The sequence below is a fragment of the Acomys russatus genome, chromosome X (assembly GCF_903995435.1).
Source record: "Acomys russatus chromosome X, mAcoRus1.1, whole genome shotgun sequence".
NCBI lineage: Eukaryota > Metazoa > Chordata > Mammalia > Rodentia > Muridae > Acomys > Acomys russatus.
Genome location: NC_067169.1, coordinates 97,993,030 through 98,012,601, shown reverse-complemented (window position 1 = coordinate 98,012,601; position 19,572 = coordinate 97,993,030). Strand labels below are relative to the sequence as shown.

General features: G+C 34.9%; 1 protein-coding gene across 3 annotated transcripts in view; it reads left to right on the top strand.

Moving 5' to 3' along the window:
- The window catches only part of Tenm1 (teneurin transmembrane protein 1), an 873,613-nt gene that overhangs the window by 587,664 nt on the left and 266,377 nt on the right, over positions 1 to 19,572 (top strand). For all 3 annotated transcript variants that reach the window (XM_051141408.1, XM_051141407.1, XM_051141405.1), the window contains 2 exons: positions 13,402 to 13,601; positions 15,849 to 16,059. In XM_051141408.1, the coding sequence (XP_050997365.1) occupies positions 13,402 to 13,601; positions 15,849 to 16,059 (411 nt within the window). The remainder of the gene's footprint in view (positions 1 to 13,401; positions 13,602 to 15,848; positions 16,060 to 19,572) is intronic.

Here is a 19,572-nt window from a genome sequence, read left to right as displayed (position 1 = left end):
TAATGAATAATATACATATGTAACATAATATGGACTGAGTAGGTTGTATGAATATATTTAGGAATACATGTGTGTGTGTGTTACACACATAAATTGAACACTAATGAAAGAAATAGAGACCTTGAATTTGAGTGAGAGGTAGGCACATAGTGATTGGAGAGAAGAATGGAAGGAAATGATGTAAGTACATCCTAACTTTAAAAATAAAAAAAAATATTTTTAAAAGGTCCATATGTATGTACTTCCACTGTGTAAAATAATAACTGCATAGGAAACAATCCCATATACTTGTTTTGCCTCTGTATTTCCAATAATAGGCATTTGTGCTTACTTCTTTATCTTTCTTGAACCATCTATCTTCCTTTAGTCCTCTGACTTTATTTTTCCTGTTTTTGTTATATATCCTACTGGAATTGATCATATTCACAAATGGGTACCATTTTCCTTACTTAGGCCTGGGAGAAGGGAAAAAATGAAAATATTGGGCTGACAGAGAAATTGCACATGACCACATCAGTCCTCCACTAACATAATTGGAAGGCAACTAAAATGAAAATCTTAGTATTCAGAAACACAGAAACCTTTTATTTTAAATGTTATGTCAATTAAGTTTATATTTAACAGTGCTAAGTACTGTAGAGACTTTAACAAATGAAGCAGAAAACACAGTTGTTGCCCTTAAGGAGTGTGATTAAATATGAGCTCTGAAAGAAACATGCGTACACGTACCTGCAATGCAAAATAGCATGCAGCCAACTGTTATATAGAAATAGAAGTAAGATGATTAAATATTTAAAGGCTTAAAATAAAAAAAAATTGTGAAAGGGTAACTCTTTTTCAGTGGTCTGAGCTAGACCTTGGAAAACAAGATGATTCAACTTTAGGAGCATGTATTTCAGAGTCTGAAACAGGAAGTAGGAAAATGCATATGCTATAAGTCTACATGATACATATGGAATGAAGCAGTAGTGATACTGGATGGAGACAGTTTGGCAAGAAAATGAAAAAATTATATAAGTGGATGAAAATCCATGTGAGTTATTGTTTTCACAGGAGAAAGATTTGTACTTTGAAGACAAAGAATAAGTAGCCAATAGAGAGAGAGAGAGATTGAAGATGCCAGTAAGAAAAGAGATTGTGAAGAGACTAAAGTCCTAAAGGCAGCACATGAGAAGAGGAGGGAGAAGCTTCAGGGATAAACTAGTGTATCAAATTGTATGCTGTACTAGTAAGGAAGAGACATGATGTATTTGTAAAAAATAAGAAATGGGAACTCAATAAAGAAGGCTCTATAAATGTTCAATAAATGATATCATTTATTTTTATTAGTCTTATTATTGCTATCCTGTGAAATGAGTTTTGTCTGTGAAAAATGTTGATTTCATATTATTGAATTTCTTCTGGGTTCCTAAATTGTACATATCAAAGGTTATAGCAACATGACAACCAATGAAAATCAATGCCTGTGAAAGCTGCCTCTCTGTCTGGAGGCCAGGTATTAGAAGATATAAAACTGCCTCATTACTCTCAACTATGTAATAAATATAATCATCTAATTGTTATTAAATGTCCAGTTAGCAGACATCAAGAATTTAGAAAGATGTAAGTGTTCTTAGAGTTTTGCCTTCCACAAACAAATTTTAAGGTTGATAGGAAACTAGAGTGAACTCCTGCCACCATATCAAAGTCCAGAATGATATGATTTTTGATACCTTATACTTCTACATAGCAGTATTACATGTAACATTACATATAAAATTTAGAAAATAAGTGTCCTTCTGGGTACTTCCCTCCTATTCATACTTTGTAAAAGTATTGAAAAAAGAGTAAGTAGTTCTTCTTCTAGGTATCAAATGACCAACAAACCACAGAGAAACACATAAAAATTATTAATACATTACATCATAGTTTGGTATATATGTGCAAATACGCCCTGCAAATTATACCTCTTAACCATATTACTGTAACAATTATGTTGACCTGTAATTTACATACCATATAATTCACTCACTTTAAATTCACAATTCAGTGAGTTTTAGAACATTTAGAGTTGTTTGCCATTGCTATTACTTAGTACTTGAACATTTTTAACATTGTAAAAAATATAAATATTGTGCAGAACCCTTATATAACAAGTGTCCATTAATCTCAGTAATTTCTAATATATTGTAGTCTTCATATATTCACAAATATAATTTTCTACAAATAGAATTATATTATATGTAACCCTTTGAGTGCAAGCACTCTCACTGAATTATTTTCATGCTTCATAAAGGTCATGCATAGCATAGGTGTTTTTTAATATGGACAAATAATATTCCATCAAATAGATATACCAGATTTTGTTCATACATTTAATATTTGAGAGACTTTTTTTTAGATTTTCATTTTGGACACTATGAATAATTCTGCTATAAATATTAACGTACATTTTAAAAATGTTTTTTGAGAATTGTGAATATGTATATAATATGCTTTGATTAAGGGTACTTCCCATTCCTTCTTCTCCAATATCTCCCTTAACCCATCCACCACTTGGACATCATGACTTCATGAACTCTTTTGCTAAACCCAGTAAGTCTACTTAGTGGTGCCTGTATGTGCATGGGTGTAAGACCAATCTACTGGGGCATGGGTAGCTTTTCAGGGGACATATCCCTGAAGAAAACTGACTTTCTTCTAGCAGGCAGAAATTTTTAAATAGTTTCTTGGGGATGGTATATCATCCATCCTTCCTGCATTCATGCTAAGATTTTGGCCCTCTTGATGGTAATATAGGTCTTGTGCATACAGTCACAGCTACAGTGAGGTCATGTATGCAAAGACCCCATTGTGTCCAGAAAATATGGACTTGATGAAAATTTTCACTACCTATGGCATTTATATTTCCACCAACCTCCCTTCACCAATAATTCCCAAGCCTTGAGGGTAACATGTGATATAGATGTTATATAAAGAGTGGAGTACTCCATACTCTGATATTCTCTACAGTTTGACCTGTTTTGGGGGTTTGCGTTTATTTCTATCTATTACAAAAACAAACTTGTGTGTAATCTATGGGCATAAAGATAAGAACTTAGGAGGTCATTTATTACTGCATCAATTTAGAAAAATAATAGTATTTTGTTCTCTTCTAAGACCTATGAGCTAGCCAGCTGTGGGTTTCGGGACTAAGTAAGGATACAAAGCATAAGTTTCATCAAATGGGAAAATGATGCTTCATCCCATAATATTCATGCCACTGTTACACGAGTTAGGTTATATGGCCAGTCAAGTCATGATTTTGGCATTTTTGCAGGATTATAAACTGAGTAAAGATGCTTATTACTTTTCTTCTCCAGTCCTCATATAGAACCTCCCAGCACTATAAAAGAAAAACAAAATGTAAATATTTGCAAAAAATTAAGAAACAATTTTCAAAAGAATTATGTTTTATTTTATACATTATTAACAAACAACTACATAACCAAATACCATGAAACTAACTCCTTCAATTAAAAGAAGAAGTTTTAGCAGTACCATTTTAATATAGACTATATACATATGTAGAGAAAAACTATATACTTTAATATATAAGGTATTAGAAACCTAATCTTTTATACATACACAGTAATATATTTGGCAAGTGTAAAATTAATTAATGGATTTAAAACCCAGCGATCTAGTATCACATATAAAGACAAAGAGGTTTTTATTTACAAACAAAGTATTCACTTTGATTTCTTGAATGTCTAAGTGTTTAGATAGGTTCAAGTATTTCTTTCTTCAAACCTTGGAATGAAAGGTTAAAATGGACTATCATTAACAAGAAATTTCCCATTACTATTTCTTTTATTTTTTAAACTATAACTATACCATTTTCCCCTTCTCATTTCTTTCTCCAAACTCTCCCATGCACCCCTTCTTTCTCTATTTCAAATTCATGGCCTTTTTTCATTAATTGTTATTATATGCATATATGTATATACATATATTTCCAAATATAACTTGCTCAATCTGTTTAATGTTAGTATGTGTGTTTTCAGAGCTGATCATTTGGTATTGGATAACCAATTGATATGCTTTTTCATCCGCCATTTACAATGCTTACTATGTGTGAGGTTCATTTCTCTACTTCTTTCTCCTACCTGTTTTGGATATACATAATGTATGCAAAAATATGTTTAATAGAGAATCAGGACAACCTGTTTTGATGACTTAAAAGTTAGGAGTGGAGTGGGACTCAGTCTTAGGATGCTTACCTTGCATGTGTAGGTCTCTAGGATCAGTATCCAGAATTTCAAAAAACAAGAATATGATTTAATAATATTCTATTTCAACAGGTCATGTAAGAAAAATTGAACAAAGCTATGTGGATAGGAATGGCATATTTTGGCTATTCTATTTAATATCTTTATAGTTTTATATTGTGGAAAATAATGATGGATTTTTACCTCCTTATTTTTCTCTAAGAATTAATGTTCCAAATTTTACAAACAACTACTAATGTGAAATTAATATTATATTTGAAATACCATAAACATGATACTTAAACCATCTCACACAGAATATGACCAACTAAGCTCATTTCAAGACATTGAATAAGCGATAGGGTGAAATGAAGAATAAATATGTTCTTATTATGTGGTTCTTTGCCTTGGAATACAAAGCTGAGATAATTTTCAGGAAATTCTTATGTGCCTTTAAAAATGTTCATATTTCTCTTAGTACAAAGACAGTATTATTTAACCTAGTCATTTTTATACGAAAGTTTTTAGTGAACACATGTCTGATCTTGTACCAATGTCTGATTGAGTTTTGATTTTCATATATTGAATCATAATAGAATTAAAATATATCATGGTATATTGAGTAATAAAAATACATATAGGCTTTGAATTTTTTTCAAACCTACTTCATTTGGGGTTCTATAGTATCTATACCTCTCTTCCAACCCATCTACCCTAGATAGGAGAGAAAAGAGATTAATGGAAACAGGAGAAGTAGACCTTTATAGACTCAGCTGTCAAAGACCATGTCCCCACAAAAGGCAATTCCTCTTCTGCTGGACAAATATCATGTGTTCTCTCACACATCTGTTTCCAGTAGACAAACATTGCACACCCTCACACAAGTCTTTTTCACACCCCACACTTAGGAATCAAAACAAAAACATGTTTACATCCACTACACATGCATATGCCAAAAATATAGTTATTACTCTGCATTTATAAGAATAATTTTCATAATACTCATATTGTAAGTGTTCAAGTATGAGTCAAGGTATTTAAAACCCTGGTTTAAGTGACACGGTCACTGCAAATCATATCCATCATAAATTTCATGCCCTCTTTTTTCTTTCTTTCTTTTTTATTCTTTTTCCCTTTGAAGTAGCTTGACCTTTTCTTGTTTAACAAGCTACTTTCCCTTAGTGTACCATCCTTCAACATAGCTTATCTGCCTTTGGCTTTTCTTGCTCAGCAGTTGATGCCTGTATTGCAGCCTACAAAGAGATTATTTAGCTCAAACTAAATTGGTGGATATTGGCAAGACTGTGATAACTACAGTACTGCACAGTATGATATGATTCATGGCTCTCTGCATTTAATTTCCCACATGTATAAGGAAAAGCATTCTGTTACTAAAGAGCATGCCCTTCTTTAGCTTTTTGGTGTACTTCTGAAAAAAAAAAAAGGTGATTAAATGATCTGATCATTAAAACACGAGCATTAAAAAAAAGCATAGTTTATCCTTTTGTTGCTTGAAATTTGTATAGGATCAAAATCAGTGTTAAATTTGTTCAGTGTTGTTCAATTTGCTTTTGTTAATCAAGTATGTTTTTCACAAAAACCATAGTTTGAGTTGTTTTGTTATAGAATTATTCTGTAGTTTTCCCCTGTTTTGAGTTACACCATTAAAAAACAAAATAGTAAATGATCTCATAATCACTGGATTGCAATCCGTAACCAATTTTGAAATATAATAAGATGGAGGTTATTTAATGGTATAAATTGCCAATAGGAAAATACTTCTCTTTCTGATACATGAAACACTAAAATGTTAGAGGTTGGGAAATTTCCTATCTGTAAATTGTGAGAATTTCTCTAATACCAAAACACCACAGATCGATAATTTTGTCACTTTTATTTAAATTATGACCTACTAGTTTATTTGTGTATCTTTATCTCTGTTCACTTACCTTATCTTAACTTTAACCTCTCAAAAGGAAAATTGCTTTTATATGTACTCTAGATGTACAATGATGCTAATAACCAGAAAACTCCAACAATAGAACTTTATGAGCCTCTTTTGGTTTAATAAATAATATGAAAGTAGCATTATTACATGATGCATGATGCTCTATGGTACAGAAAGAGAAGATATAATATTAGGTAAGATTTTCATATAAAGGTTAACGTTCCTCAACTGGTTTTGCACAGTTATAAAAATGAGTGCATTTATTAATTAAAGACTATTCATGGTACCTAAAAATTGTGTTGGTGGCCTAAAACATTTTGAATTGTTTTATATTTATAATATTATTTTCATGACCAAATGGTGCATTTTAAGAAGTGATAAAAGCTTCTGATGAGGATAGCTGTTGGATAAAGTGAATATCAAGTTGAGAGCAAAAATGTCCACATAAATATGGTCTACTAATCTACTGCACACTGAAGATATGTATTGATTCTAAAACCTTAAGAGTTAAATTTATAATCAACCCTTTGGGAACCAAATTGCTCTGTCTTACAAAGAAGAAAAGAAACTTTCTGTGAAAAATACAGTACTCTGTTGGTCATTTATTATCTCAAAGAGTGTATTTTATTACAAATGTCAATTCCACAAATTATGTGTCCTGTAATACATAATTACATTCAAAATTGCATTTGAAATCTATTATTAACAGTTAACAGTGAACACTCTTAAAATAGTTATTACTCTTGGCCTTAACACAAAAAGCAATAATGTAGGTATTTTAGGGAGTTAAAAGCTTCAAGGCATTGGCCTCTGAACAAAGTCACTGCAGGTGTGTTTCTTAATGGGCTGTTAATTTTATGTCAGGTGAGTGCAAAGGACAGGGACCATGTGTGTTTTTAAACTGTTTAGTATAGAGATAGAGTTTATGGCTGAAAAATATAAAGATGGAATGAAATGAGGTCAAATTAAGCTTTCTCTCCTAAGGCATAAATCCTTCCTGCTTAAAATGAAAAAAAAAAAAAAACCAATTCTCTTTCCTCCTTTTGTATTTCTTCCCTCCCCGCTACTACATCACATAGTATTCTATAGAAAGATATATCAATCTAGCACATCAAACAAAATTATGCTTGTACAAACTAAACATCTGCCCTCACAGACCAGGTACTTTCGGGTTTCATATATTTGGCTATTAGCACTATCCAAATTATCCAAACTCATAATCATGGTGTCAGTTTAATTCCCCCCTTTGCCTTCACAACTATTATCATCACTTCTCAAGTATTGACAAGTGAATAATGATGCAACATAGGCACCACTTGGAATCCTGTAAAAGTGTCTCACTTCAGACTCACTCAGTGCTTGTATTTGAAGATTCCTCTATTCAGTCACATTAAAATTTGACAAGCTCTACTTTGGAATCTTCTTCTGTATTGTTCTTATATCTTTCCTTATCTCTCCTACTCTCCATTTATGCTAAATTACTTTTCACTGACATGTACCTTTTCTACAGAAGTTATTTATGCTTCCTCTAAATTCAAGTATTTTTGTCGTTTCACTTGAATCAACGATCTGGACCTCCTATGTTGTTCTTGTGTTGTCCTCTAATTCCTTCTTACATTCTGCCTCAAGGTGAGAATAATACTCCCAAACCTTTCCTGATTTGGCAGATGGTGCAGCTTTGCTGGAACTTGTGCTTAACAGGCAATTACTATATCTCTGAGCTGAGCGGTAGCCCTTTCCTCTATTAAATTTTTCAAGTATTTATTTGTTTTTAAAGATGAACTCTGGTGCCCCATATTTGACCATGTCCCCTGGATGGGGAGACCTGGTGGCACTCAGAGGAAAGATAGCAGGCTACCAAGAAGAGACCTGATACCCTATGAGCATATACAGGGGGAGGAAGTCCCCCTCAGTCACAGTCATAGGGAAGGGGAATAGGGTGAAAATGGGAGGGAGGGAGGAATGGGAGGATACAAGGGATGGGATAACAATTGAGATGTGATATGAATGAATGAAATATATATATATATATATAAAGATACAATCTGTTTTACCCAATATATTTTTTCTTTTGTTATTATTTTATTTAATTCTTGTAATGCTGAAGAGGATGCGTTGCCATTCTTATTTTCTTTGTGTGTGTGTGTGTGTGTGTGTAGCTGGGATAAATTTCATTCCTTTTATATTTTTTTATTACAATCTATTCACATTACATCCCAATTGTTATCTCCTTGGTCTTATCCTCTGGTTCCCACCCTCCCTCCCTCTTCTGCCCTATTCCTCTCTCTTAGACCTTTGACAAAGTGGGCAGTCCTCATCTCCCACCTTCTGATCGCAGCCTATCAGGTCTCATCTGTATAGCCTGCATCCTCTTCCTCTGTGTTCCCATGGGGCCTCTCCACCAAAAGTCAATGATCAAGTCACAGGCACCAGAGTTCATATCAGAGGCAGTCTCCACTCTCCCCTACCCTCCCCATATGGAGCATGAGCTGTCCATCAGCTACATCTGCACTGGGGGTCTAGTTTCCTTGTTCACAATGTCCTTGGTTGATGCATCAGTTTGCGCAGGCTCCTCTGTGTCCAGATCCACAAGCCTTGATAGTTGCTTTGTAGGGCTTCTGAACCCCACCCAGTTGTCCTTCCATCCCCCAACTCTTCCATTTTAATGATACATGTGAAAGAGTTAAACTGGAATTACCCTGCAGAAAGAGTAATGATCCTTTCAAAGTAGGCATGTTTTTTTAAAAATACCAGTACAAGATATGGGATATAGCCCTTCCAGTTGTTGGTCAGAGTTAACACAGAGATCCACCAAAGTTATATAGGATATTGTCATCATTTATAGTTACCCACCAGAACTTGAAGGTAAGACCTTATTGCTAAAGCCACCATAAACTTTGCTCATAAGATTTTGAGAAATCCAGCTGGTGCTGGCCTGGAAGATTCCTCACTATGTTCAAAGTAGTATATAGTCTACAAGGAGACAAAAATCAACCATTTTATGCAGATGTCAACCTTCTCAGCTATAATATATGTTGATGGGAACAATAGTGGGATGAATGCAATGGGGTAACCAACTACTTCCTGATTTTACTTAAGGCCCACTCCAAAACAGGAAAAGCATGCCTTGTACTATAAATCTGATCAAGAGTCAAAAGAGGATGTGTTCACAGGCCCCATGAGTGAACCCACTAACATTATTTGCTAAATGGACACAATATTAAAATTTCATCTAAATATGTATCATAACACCTGGAGATTAGTATAAGTGCAACTCTTGGGCTTTATCAGAGATGCATCTTTGTACAGTGGCTAGTGGTTAACACAGAAATTCACAACTGGTCAAAATACAAAGAACAAAGCTTCTGGTGTGCTCATCCATAAATGGACTACCTTCATCATACTCTTTCCCCCCGAAGTCTCAGGAAACATAATGGAAGAGAGGGCAGAAAAATTGTAAGGACCAGACTTTAGCTATACCAGTGGTAAAACAGTGTTCTTATGGACATGCAGAACTTAGGTACTCATGAACTCACAGTAGCTGTGATTGCCTGTACAATAACTGCACAAGGTCAAGCCAGTCTTTCCTGTGTAGACAGGGAGAGAGAGGCTCACAAACTTCCACCTCTGGCTGAGGAGTTAGTAACACATGATTGCTTCTAGAGTAGAATGAGTCAGTTAGCTTTTATGGTAGGATTCCTGGTAAAATAATCATCCTCTGATGGTAGACACACAAAATTTGTATGTGGCAGCATAATTTGGACTTAGTACAAAGATTTAGGGGAAGAATGTCAAGTAAATATCAAAATAAATGTATACACATATGAATATTTAAACATGTAATAAAATATATCATTTTTCATTTATTTTTAAGATTATAGTATAATTACATCACTTATACCTCCCTTTTCTTTCCTGAAAAACCTCCCGTACACCCCTCCTGGCTCTGATTCAAATTCGTGTTTTCTTCATTTGTTAATTGATGTTGCATTCATATTTATACATGTATATACATTTATATTCTTAAATATATTCATCTAAGTCTGTTTAATGTTATTTGTATGTATGTTGTCAGGGCTAACCATTTGGCATTGGATCACCAATTTGTGTGCTCTTCTCTGGAGAAGACTATTATTTCACTCTCAACATTCCTTGGTTGCCTATAGTTTTGTTTTTTTTTTTTTTGTTTTTTTTTTTGTTTTTTTTTTTTTTTTTTTGTGTGTGTGTGTGTGTGTAGAGTTGAGACCTCATGGACTTTCTCCCATCAATATTGTCTTACCTATTGTTGGACAACCTTTTTCATCTCATGTTTTGGTACTCATGTTGATGAGACTTTATGAATGTTGAGAATGACAATACTAAGAAACACAATCTCGTAGCCACTACCCAGATCCTCTGCTTCTTTGAATCATTGTGCACCCTCTTCTGCAGTATTCTCTGTGCCTTAGGTGCAGAAGTGGTGTGTAGATGTATTCATTGGAACTGGGCTCCACAACGATGCATTTTTGTACGGTTGTGACTTGCTATAATAGCCTCTGTGTGCTAATAGAGCAGTTTCCATGACAAAGGATAAGAACTACACTTTTCTGTTTATAATGTATTTAGGGATTATGCTATTTTAGTGATCTGGTGGTTTGGGATTATTCTCAGAGATCCATGAAATCACTGTCCCTGGATAGTTAGCTAGGTTTCCGGTAACAGGTATGGTATTCCTCTTGTTCAACAAGTCCTAAGAACTTAAAGGGAGCTGGAGATTACCACCAAGATACATATGTCACTATTGCACCCTTAAGATTATTGTGTCGTGCACGTTGTTATTATTGTTGATAGGCATCATAGCTGGGTAGTACTGCTGGTTGCTGCCCTCCTTTGTAAGCTTATATGGCCTCCTTTGTTACCATGAAAGCTAGCCCTCAGGGAGGAGGAGTTCAGGTCATTTCTGACTCAGGAGGCTTTAAGCCCTGTGTCCAAATGCATGATATCTTCGTCATAGGGATTTATGCTCTACCTCTTGTAGACAACCATGGACAATAGCAACAAGCTGTATGTTTTGGAAATCTCTTACACAACTCCAACCAACAATACAAAAGAGCTTTTAAGGCCTGGTATTGGGGGTTTTTATTAGATCATCTTTGACACTTGTGGAGAGTATTGTTAGCTCAGATGAAAATTTTGACTTAAACTCTATATGCATATTTATACAAAGTATGTGTATGATAGATTTTCTTAAGATAAATTGTTAATCATATGATTCCTTACTGCCATACTGGGTTTGGTTTTCCCATGAGGTATCCAGGCAGTTGCACACTTGGCTGGACTGGAGGGAGTGAAGCTTACCTGGGCAGGTTGGTGCAGACAGGATTTCAGTCAGTGTGAGTGCTGGAGAAACAGCCTTCTCTGAAAACAGTTTTCAGTGAAACAGCTTTCCTTATTGCAGGAAGGGGCAAGGGCTATAGAAACCCTGGGGAGTGGGTCTACATCGTTGCTGGGGCCCAAGTGCTGGAAATGCTTCATTTGCATAAAGAGGAATCCCAGGTGTTTGCTGGATATTTTCTTATAAGGAGAGAGGAAGTTTAACATGAAAAACGATCACCAAGCTACATGATCACCTCAAGGATGGCAGAGGTGAGGGTGGCAGGGCTACCTGAGCCACGACATGCAGGCCAAGAACAGGGAGGGAACAGTCCTATACCTGCAGGTCTCAAGACAAGATTTTGAGGATTTGGACATATCTCAACCTCACTCTTGATCCAGCTGGCTCCCCTGGTTGCACAACTCACCTGCCCCACACCTTATTCTTTTTCAGATACTCTTACTTTAGCTTTACTAATCAAATACTTTTGACTGTTTCTCAAGACAATGTGTCATTATTTCTCTCCAAACCTGTTTAGAACTCTTCCTCTTTATATAGACATACCCTACAACCTTAAGATCACAATTTTTATAACACTGTGTTTTACTGCAACCTTCCCTTTCCATGTTGTAACATCTTTCCATAGCTATATTGAACTCTTCTGCTTCGTCTAAGACTCATGTTTAATGCTATGTCCCATAATTTCGATTTTATGACTTATTCATAGAAGCATTCATTAAATAATTATATATGAATCATTCATGTGTGTATATGTGTGTGTGTAAAATGTTTACATACATTCACATATATTTTCTACATACTGAGGATAAAGCAATGAACAATGAAGGCACAGATCTTGTCCTCAAAATGCTTACTTTATGTCATGGAAAAATAAGCAATACATAATGTATATATAAAATATGCAGTATTTTGGTGCTAATTACTACAAAAAAGTAAAAGACAATGAAGAGCATGAAAAGAATGATTAAAAATATAAGCTAAATACTTTTCCTTTCTTTGAATACCCATAGCAGTTACTTTTCCTTATAATGTAGTTACTTCTGTACTTGCCCCATTTCCTCCATGATTTTCAAAATTCAGTGAGAGATACAACTACATTTTACTCATCTTTCTAATTCCTGCTGTTACCAAGCTATTGTTCAGTAAATATTTAAAAGTAATTGTGTTGAACAAAATAAATGCGATAAGAGTTTAAGAGAGAAATTGACATAAGTGTTAGTCAAAAAATGGCCCCACAGTTGGTGATTCAGCCTCTGTAAGCTCCCATACCACAGGTTAGTTTACTCTGTGGGCCTTGTGAAGTTTTGTCCTCTCCGGGTCCTTCTATCCATCCCCCAAGACTTCCACAAGACTCCTCAAACTCTGCCCAATGTTTGGCTGTGGGTCTCAGCATCTGCTGCTGGGTGGAGCCTCTCAGAGGACAGAGGTTGTCTCTCAAATGGACTCAGTTGTCTCCTTTTACGTCACTTGCCCCTGGCTGGGCTGTCTTGTCTGGCCTCAGTAGAAGAGCATTCACTTAGTCCTGAAACAACTGGATGTGCAGGGGTGGGTTGGTAAAGGGGGCAGCTCTCCTTTTTTGACGAGAAGGGGAGGTGATAAAGGGAAAAGGGGGTGGGAGAGAGTGGAACCAGGAGGAGAGGAGGGAGAGAGTTTGTTTAGGATGTAAAGTGAGTAAGTAAGTATTTTTAAGGCTCCTTAGAAGGTATTTAATTTGAGGAATACCTTGAAAGATACAGGGGGGAAGTAATGCTGAATAAGTGGTTTTGATATATTTGTTCTTGAAATGCTAAAGATCCTCGCTTTATAAATAAAGATTAATAGTATGTATAATTCTCTCTTTTTAAAACCAGTGTTTCAGAAGGGACGAGCAATTGACACTGGAGAAGTTGATATTGGAGCACAGGTCATGCAGACCATTCCACCTGGCTTATTCTGGCGTTTCCAGATTACTATCCACCACCCTATATATCTGAAATTCAATATTTCTTTAGCCAAGGACTCTCTGCTGGGAATTTATGGTAGAAGAAACATTCCACCTACGCACACTCAGGTATTTGATATAATAGGTATTTTCTTAAATCCTTTTAGAAGATACTATATCAAGCACTTGGCACTTCAGATGTTGTGATTTGTGACTACTGTAGGATTCAAAGATGAAGGCAAAAAAAACTTTGTAACAAATAAATATCTATACTAATCACACATTAATGAAAATACGGCAAGTAGAAAACAGAATAACACTTAGCAATACATATTCACACAAAAAAAAATAGTTTAAGAAAACATTTTTTAAACTTGATCTCTGCTTCCCAGAAAAAGATCATCCTGAGTTTTGCAGCACTCTCATCTTACTTGGCTCTAGAGTCTTTACCTTCCTCACTGCTTTTGTACATCACTTCACTATTATCCCAGTAACAGAATTCAGATCAACCAGGAGGTAGTGGCATATATATGGAAAGCAGGCTATATCTCATATTCAAAATTGTTTTCTATAAACAATCATACAAAAGAATTCAACTATGTGAAACCTCTGCAGATTCCATAGCATGAACATACCTTATTTCTCATGTTTTTATTAAGCTTATTTTTCTGCATTAATCCACAAGGAATGCTAGCCTATCTAAGATGTAATTTAAAAGAAATAATCGTTCCATCCATACTTCCCCTAACAGTGATGTCAAAACTTTATCACCTGGCCAAATCAAGGATAGTCAAAATGCCATTCAAATGTGAATCACAAAACATAGAAATATGTAAAACAGTGTGTTTAACCAAATAATTAGAGGAGAAGGGTGACCTTTGAATATTTAAATGTGAACCCACAAAGGTAATAAATAGTGACATTGTCATTTATAATTTTCATTTATCTGTTTTTTAAAGCTGTAAAAAACTTTAATTTGTTCACAAGGTCATATTTCTAAGCAGACTATGCTTATCAAGTATTTTCTCTTAGATACATTGGTAAAATGTCAACATCTTATACCTAATACTCAAAATTGTTTTTGTTTTTTAATGGTTTGATTTTAAACAATTTTATTTTGAACAGCCCCAAACTGAAAAGTTCATAACATTTGTAAGTGTAGTGAAAGTATTTTCAAAATTAGAAAATGCCTTTGTCCACAAATTTTGGGAATTCCTCATTTTTAATAGCTAAGTAGTATTCCATTGTGTAAATATACCACAGTTTCTTAGTCCATTCTTCTACCGAGGGACACTTAGGCTGTTTCCATGTTCTGGCTATTATGTATAGAGCAGCTATGAACATGGTTGAGCATATGTCCCTATTATGTGGTAGGGCCTTTTCAGGGTATATTCCAAGGAGTGGGATGGCTGGGTCTTGAGGAAGCCCTATTCCCATTTTTCTGAGAAAGCTCCAGATAGCTTTCCAAAGTGGTTGTACTAGTTTGCATTCCCACCAGCAATGAAGGAGTGTTCCTCTCTCTCCACATCCTCGCCAACATGTGGTGTCATTTGAGTTTTTGATCTTAGCCATTCTGATGGGTGTAAGATGGAATCTCACTCACCCAGAAGCAAAAAGAGACAAACTGTATATACTCACTTATATCAAAACACTAGTCCAAGGAATATGTACCATGAAAATCTTTACTTACCAAGAAAGTGGGTCAGAGGAGAGGATATCTGATTGAGACTTTAGGCAAGAGTAGCATGGAAGAAAGAGGAAATAGTAGGACCCACAGGGTCCTGGAAACCTACAAGAAGAACTTTATGACAGGCAGATCTAGATCCTGGGGTCCTCCTCAAACTAAGGCACCAGCCAAGGAGAATATAGGCAGTCAGCTTCGAACCCCTACCAAGACCTAGCCGATGAACATGATATTCTCCACCATTGAGTGGAGAGTGAGATCTGACTCTCACACGAACTCTGGTGCCCCTTTTCTGACCATGTCCCCTGGATGGGGAGACCTGGTGGCACTCAGAGGAAGGATAGCTAGTTACCAAGAAGAGACTTGATATTCTGAGAGCATATATAGGGGGAGGAGGTCTCCCTCAATCACAGACATAGGGGAGGGGAGAAGGGGTGAAATAGGACGGAGGGAAGAATGGGAGGAAACAGGGGAAGGGCTAACAATCGAGATGTAATATGAATAAATTAATAAAAAAAAAGAAAATGCCTTTGACTTCAAATATACTTAAGAACTGATAACTTCCTTTCACACTTTGCCAAATATCAAAGCAAGAAAATACATATTGAGTAGGTCAGTGGGAGATAAACATGGTTATGTTTCCAGAAGTAAAAAGTAATTCAAGCTCACACTTGTTTTTGTACTTGTTCCAGTTTGATTTTGTGAAATTAATGGATGGCAAACAACTGGTAAAACAGGACTCTAAGAGCTCTGACGACATCCAGCACTCCCCAAGGAATCTGATCTTAACATCACTTCAGGAGACAGGTTTCATAGAGTATATGGACCAAGGACCCTGGTATTTGGCATTTTACAATGATGGAAAAAAGATGGAACAAGTATTTGTGCTAACTACAGCAATTGGTAAGCTATCCTGGCTGTTATTTGAATACACTGTATAGCTCTAGAAAGACACTGGTGGTGAAAGTATTTCATTACTCGTACTGTTCTTTCTACCTTAAAGTCATTATTCAATAAATGTTATTATGAGTAACATTTTATTTTTGCTCTTGTTGTTAAAATATTGGTTAAGATGTTTTTAAAACTCTCCAGTATTTGCTGATATTCTAAAACACTTGTCATGGAGCCCTCTATATGTTCTTAACAAAAGTATTCCCTAGACAATATTGTTTAAAAAGCTGTATAGATGAACAACTTCAGAGAGAAAACTTATAAGCAAAAGATTCAAGATTAAAATTAAAATTATATTAGCAAGCCCAGTAGCTTACTCCTATAATGTCAGTGGCATAGCATGTACATTTGTGAGTTCAGGGCCAATATGAGCTAAAGAGGGAATTAAAAGCCCATCTTGGCAATGTCAAATTATAAAATATAAGATAAAAATAGATTAGGGGGTGTAGTTTGGTGACAGAGCAATTAACTAACATGTATGGTTCCCTAGGTTCAATCTCTAGTGAGAGAAAGGGAGATAGGAAATAAAGACCCTGTTAATTGGTTTGATTGTAAAATAACAGCACATAAATACCTCTTAAAACAAAAAGACTGGCATCAATACAATTCTTTAGAACAATTGATTCTAGAAATTCTAAGGCTTCAAAATTCAAATTAAGAATACTTAAAGAATACTGAGACTGAGAACAATAACTTGAACCATTCCAAGCCTTGGGAGGGGGGCGCAATTTCTTTGGTTCTGATAATCAAATGGCTTTTCAGTGTGCCCATAGCCTTTTAAAAATGTGCTCATTTTAAATACAATGCCTATACTCGCTCTTATTCACCATCACCCTCCTTAGTCTGAAACACCTCAGTCTTTTGTCATGTTTTCTCAGTAAACTCATTCCCCTGACCCTTTGTGTGAATAAACCTAGCCTCTTTAGCAATTTGGGAGTCCTCAGGGTAAACAACTTGTAGACACAGCACCGTATTGTTTGAATTTTCATAAAACACGTGTCTTTTAAAAGAAGGGAAAACCTTTTACAGCTGTCAGTTTTCTATACAACGCTCAACTACTTTATCCTTTAGTTAACCTGTTCAGCCATATGTTTAGGAAGATGTGTTGACTGTTAATAGATAGACCATCTGCTCTTGATAACAATTATGTTCTATTTTAACTTGATGCTGAAGACCTTGAGAGAGTAGAAAACAGTACTCTAGCCATAAAACTATTAAATTTTTTCCTCTAAAGTAATTAGGAAAGCAATAAAAATCATATGGAGACAAACTCTATTGATCTTCTTCAAAACACACAATATTTTTGTTAAATTAAAAAATGTATTTCAGTCACATCACTATTTTGTCACTAAAAGTGTATCCTTGGAATTCACTGCAGTGAAAAAGACCAAAACACAAGTTTGAAGATATCATATGCTATTAAATTATAACAGATTGATTTAGAGAAATTAGAAGGTATAAAATACTTGTGAATATTTTCTCTCTTCCTTTTACTTTAACCTCCAGTTTTCAATTACAGATACTAACTAAGCTATTAACCTGTAAAAACTAGTAGACCCAGAACCTCTTTACCTTTATCTTATTTCATCCTCAAAAGAATTTAATCAGATATCAAGCAGTTTCATATAAAACAAAATATTTGCCTTGTGCATATGCAAGCCAGTATCTTTACTTTTCTACTTGTTTATTACCTCCCTGTTATTTTAAAGAAAGTTCAAGGGGAGCCAGAGAGATGTCTCAATGTTTAAGAACACATGTTGCTCTTGCAGAAGAATTGGGTTCATTTCCCAGCACATATATTGTAGTTCACAAGCACCCATAATTCCAGTTCTAGGGTATTCTCTCTTATGGCTTGTGAAGACACCACGCATACACATGATATAAATACAGACATGCAGGTAAAACATTCATACATAAAAGAAAATGGCTAGAATAACAACACATTATAAGTTCAAGTAAAATTTTCCCAAGTAAGCAAAGGTACATCATTTGTCCAAAAGCATACCTATTACTCTATTTATTTTATGCTTTGTTTTAATGACAGTGAGAGGGAGCTTACATATTTTATAAGCAAACTAAGGACTGTGTCATTCAGAATCCATGCAGTCTCTGACTCCATTCCAAACTTTTAAAAAATTCTCTAAAATGAGCCCAATGCCATTTTCATTTCCCTATCTTTATTCTTCCCATGGAAAAACTCTAACATATCAGTCACAAACTCTGTAATTATGTAGTAAACCATTTAAAGCATACTACTCCAAGTATTTTAATGTGGGAGTACCTACAGATTCACCTAGGGTGCTTGGTAGAGTGTAGATTGCTGGACAAAATCCTTTAGAGTTGGATTCAGTCCAGGCATCTGTGTTGTAGGTGCCACACAATGATTCTACTGATGGAAGGGGCTCAGGACCCACAGTTATACAAGTATATTTCTCAATCTTCATTGCAAGTACTCATTATAATCACTCAAGCAAAGATATCAGGACCACCTCCTAGAATCTCTATTTTGTATAAGAAATATTTTTTCCAAGTAAAAGAAGGTTTTTTATCAAAGTGAGAAAAAAGTCAGTGAAATTATCTTAATAGGCCAGAAATAGAAAGAAAGAAAAAAAGAAAGAAAGAAAGGAAGAAGGAAGAAAAGAAAGAATTCTGAGGTCAAAATAGCTAAGTATAGAATTTTTATATTTTTATTATTTAAAACAATTTTAATGAAATAACAAATTTAGTTAATTAAATAACATGATGATGATGCTGATGATGCTGCTGCCGATGATGATGTTAATTCTTAATTCTGCCTGGAGATGCTCTTTTTCTCTCCTTTTTTAAAACAATTTTTAACTTTAAAAATTTTTATCATATTCTTTTCCTCCCCCAAGTTCTTCCAGATCCTCTCCCATTCCCTACCCATATAAATGTATTTTTTTCTTAAAAATCAAACATAAATCTTATAACACAGACACAGACACACAGACACAAACACACACACACACAAACCACCACCACGACCACAACTACCACCAGCAAAAATGACACATTGAGAAATTGATCTTTTACAGACCTATGAATTAATTATTATTATGCTCAAATATGATTGTACACTATAAAAAGTAAAGTTGTCCTCAAAGACTAACATTTGCAAAGAAGTTTTTTCAGAGAAGTTATATAAATTTATCAAAGTTGTTTTCTGCACAACTTTATGGGTATCTTCAAAGCCTTCTCAATTCCCCTGAAAACTGTTTTGTAAGAATGGATGGAAAAGAAATTAGTGACATGGAACTGATAAACGTTTACAGTCAATAAGGCATTTCTCCACAAAATACTTAAGTTCAAATGCTTTTAGTGGTGGTGAATTTAATATGAACTTTAAAAGCATTCCATTGTCACTTATTAATGAAAATGAGCTACTGATTATCATATTTAACCTGTCAAGATAGTAAATAGGCCATGTTGCTAGAGAAGAAGCTT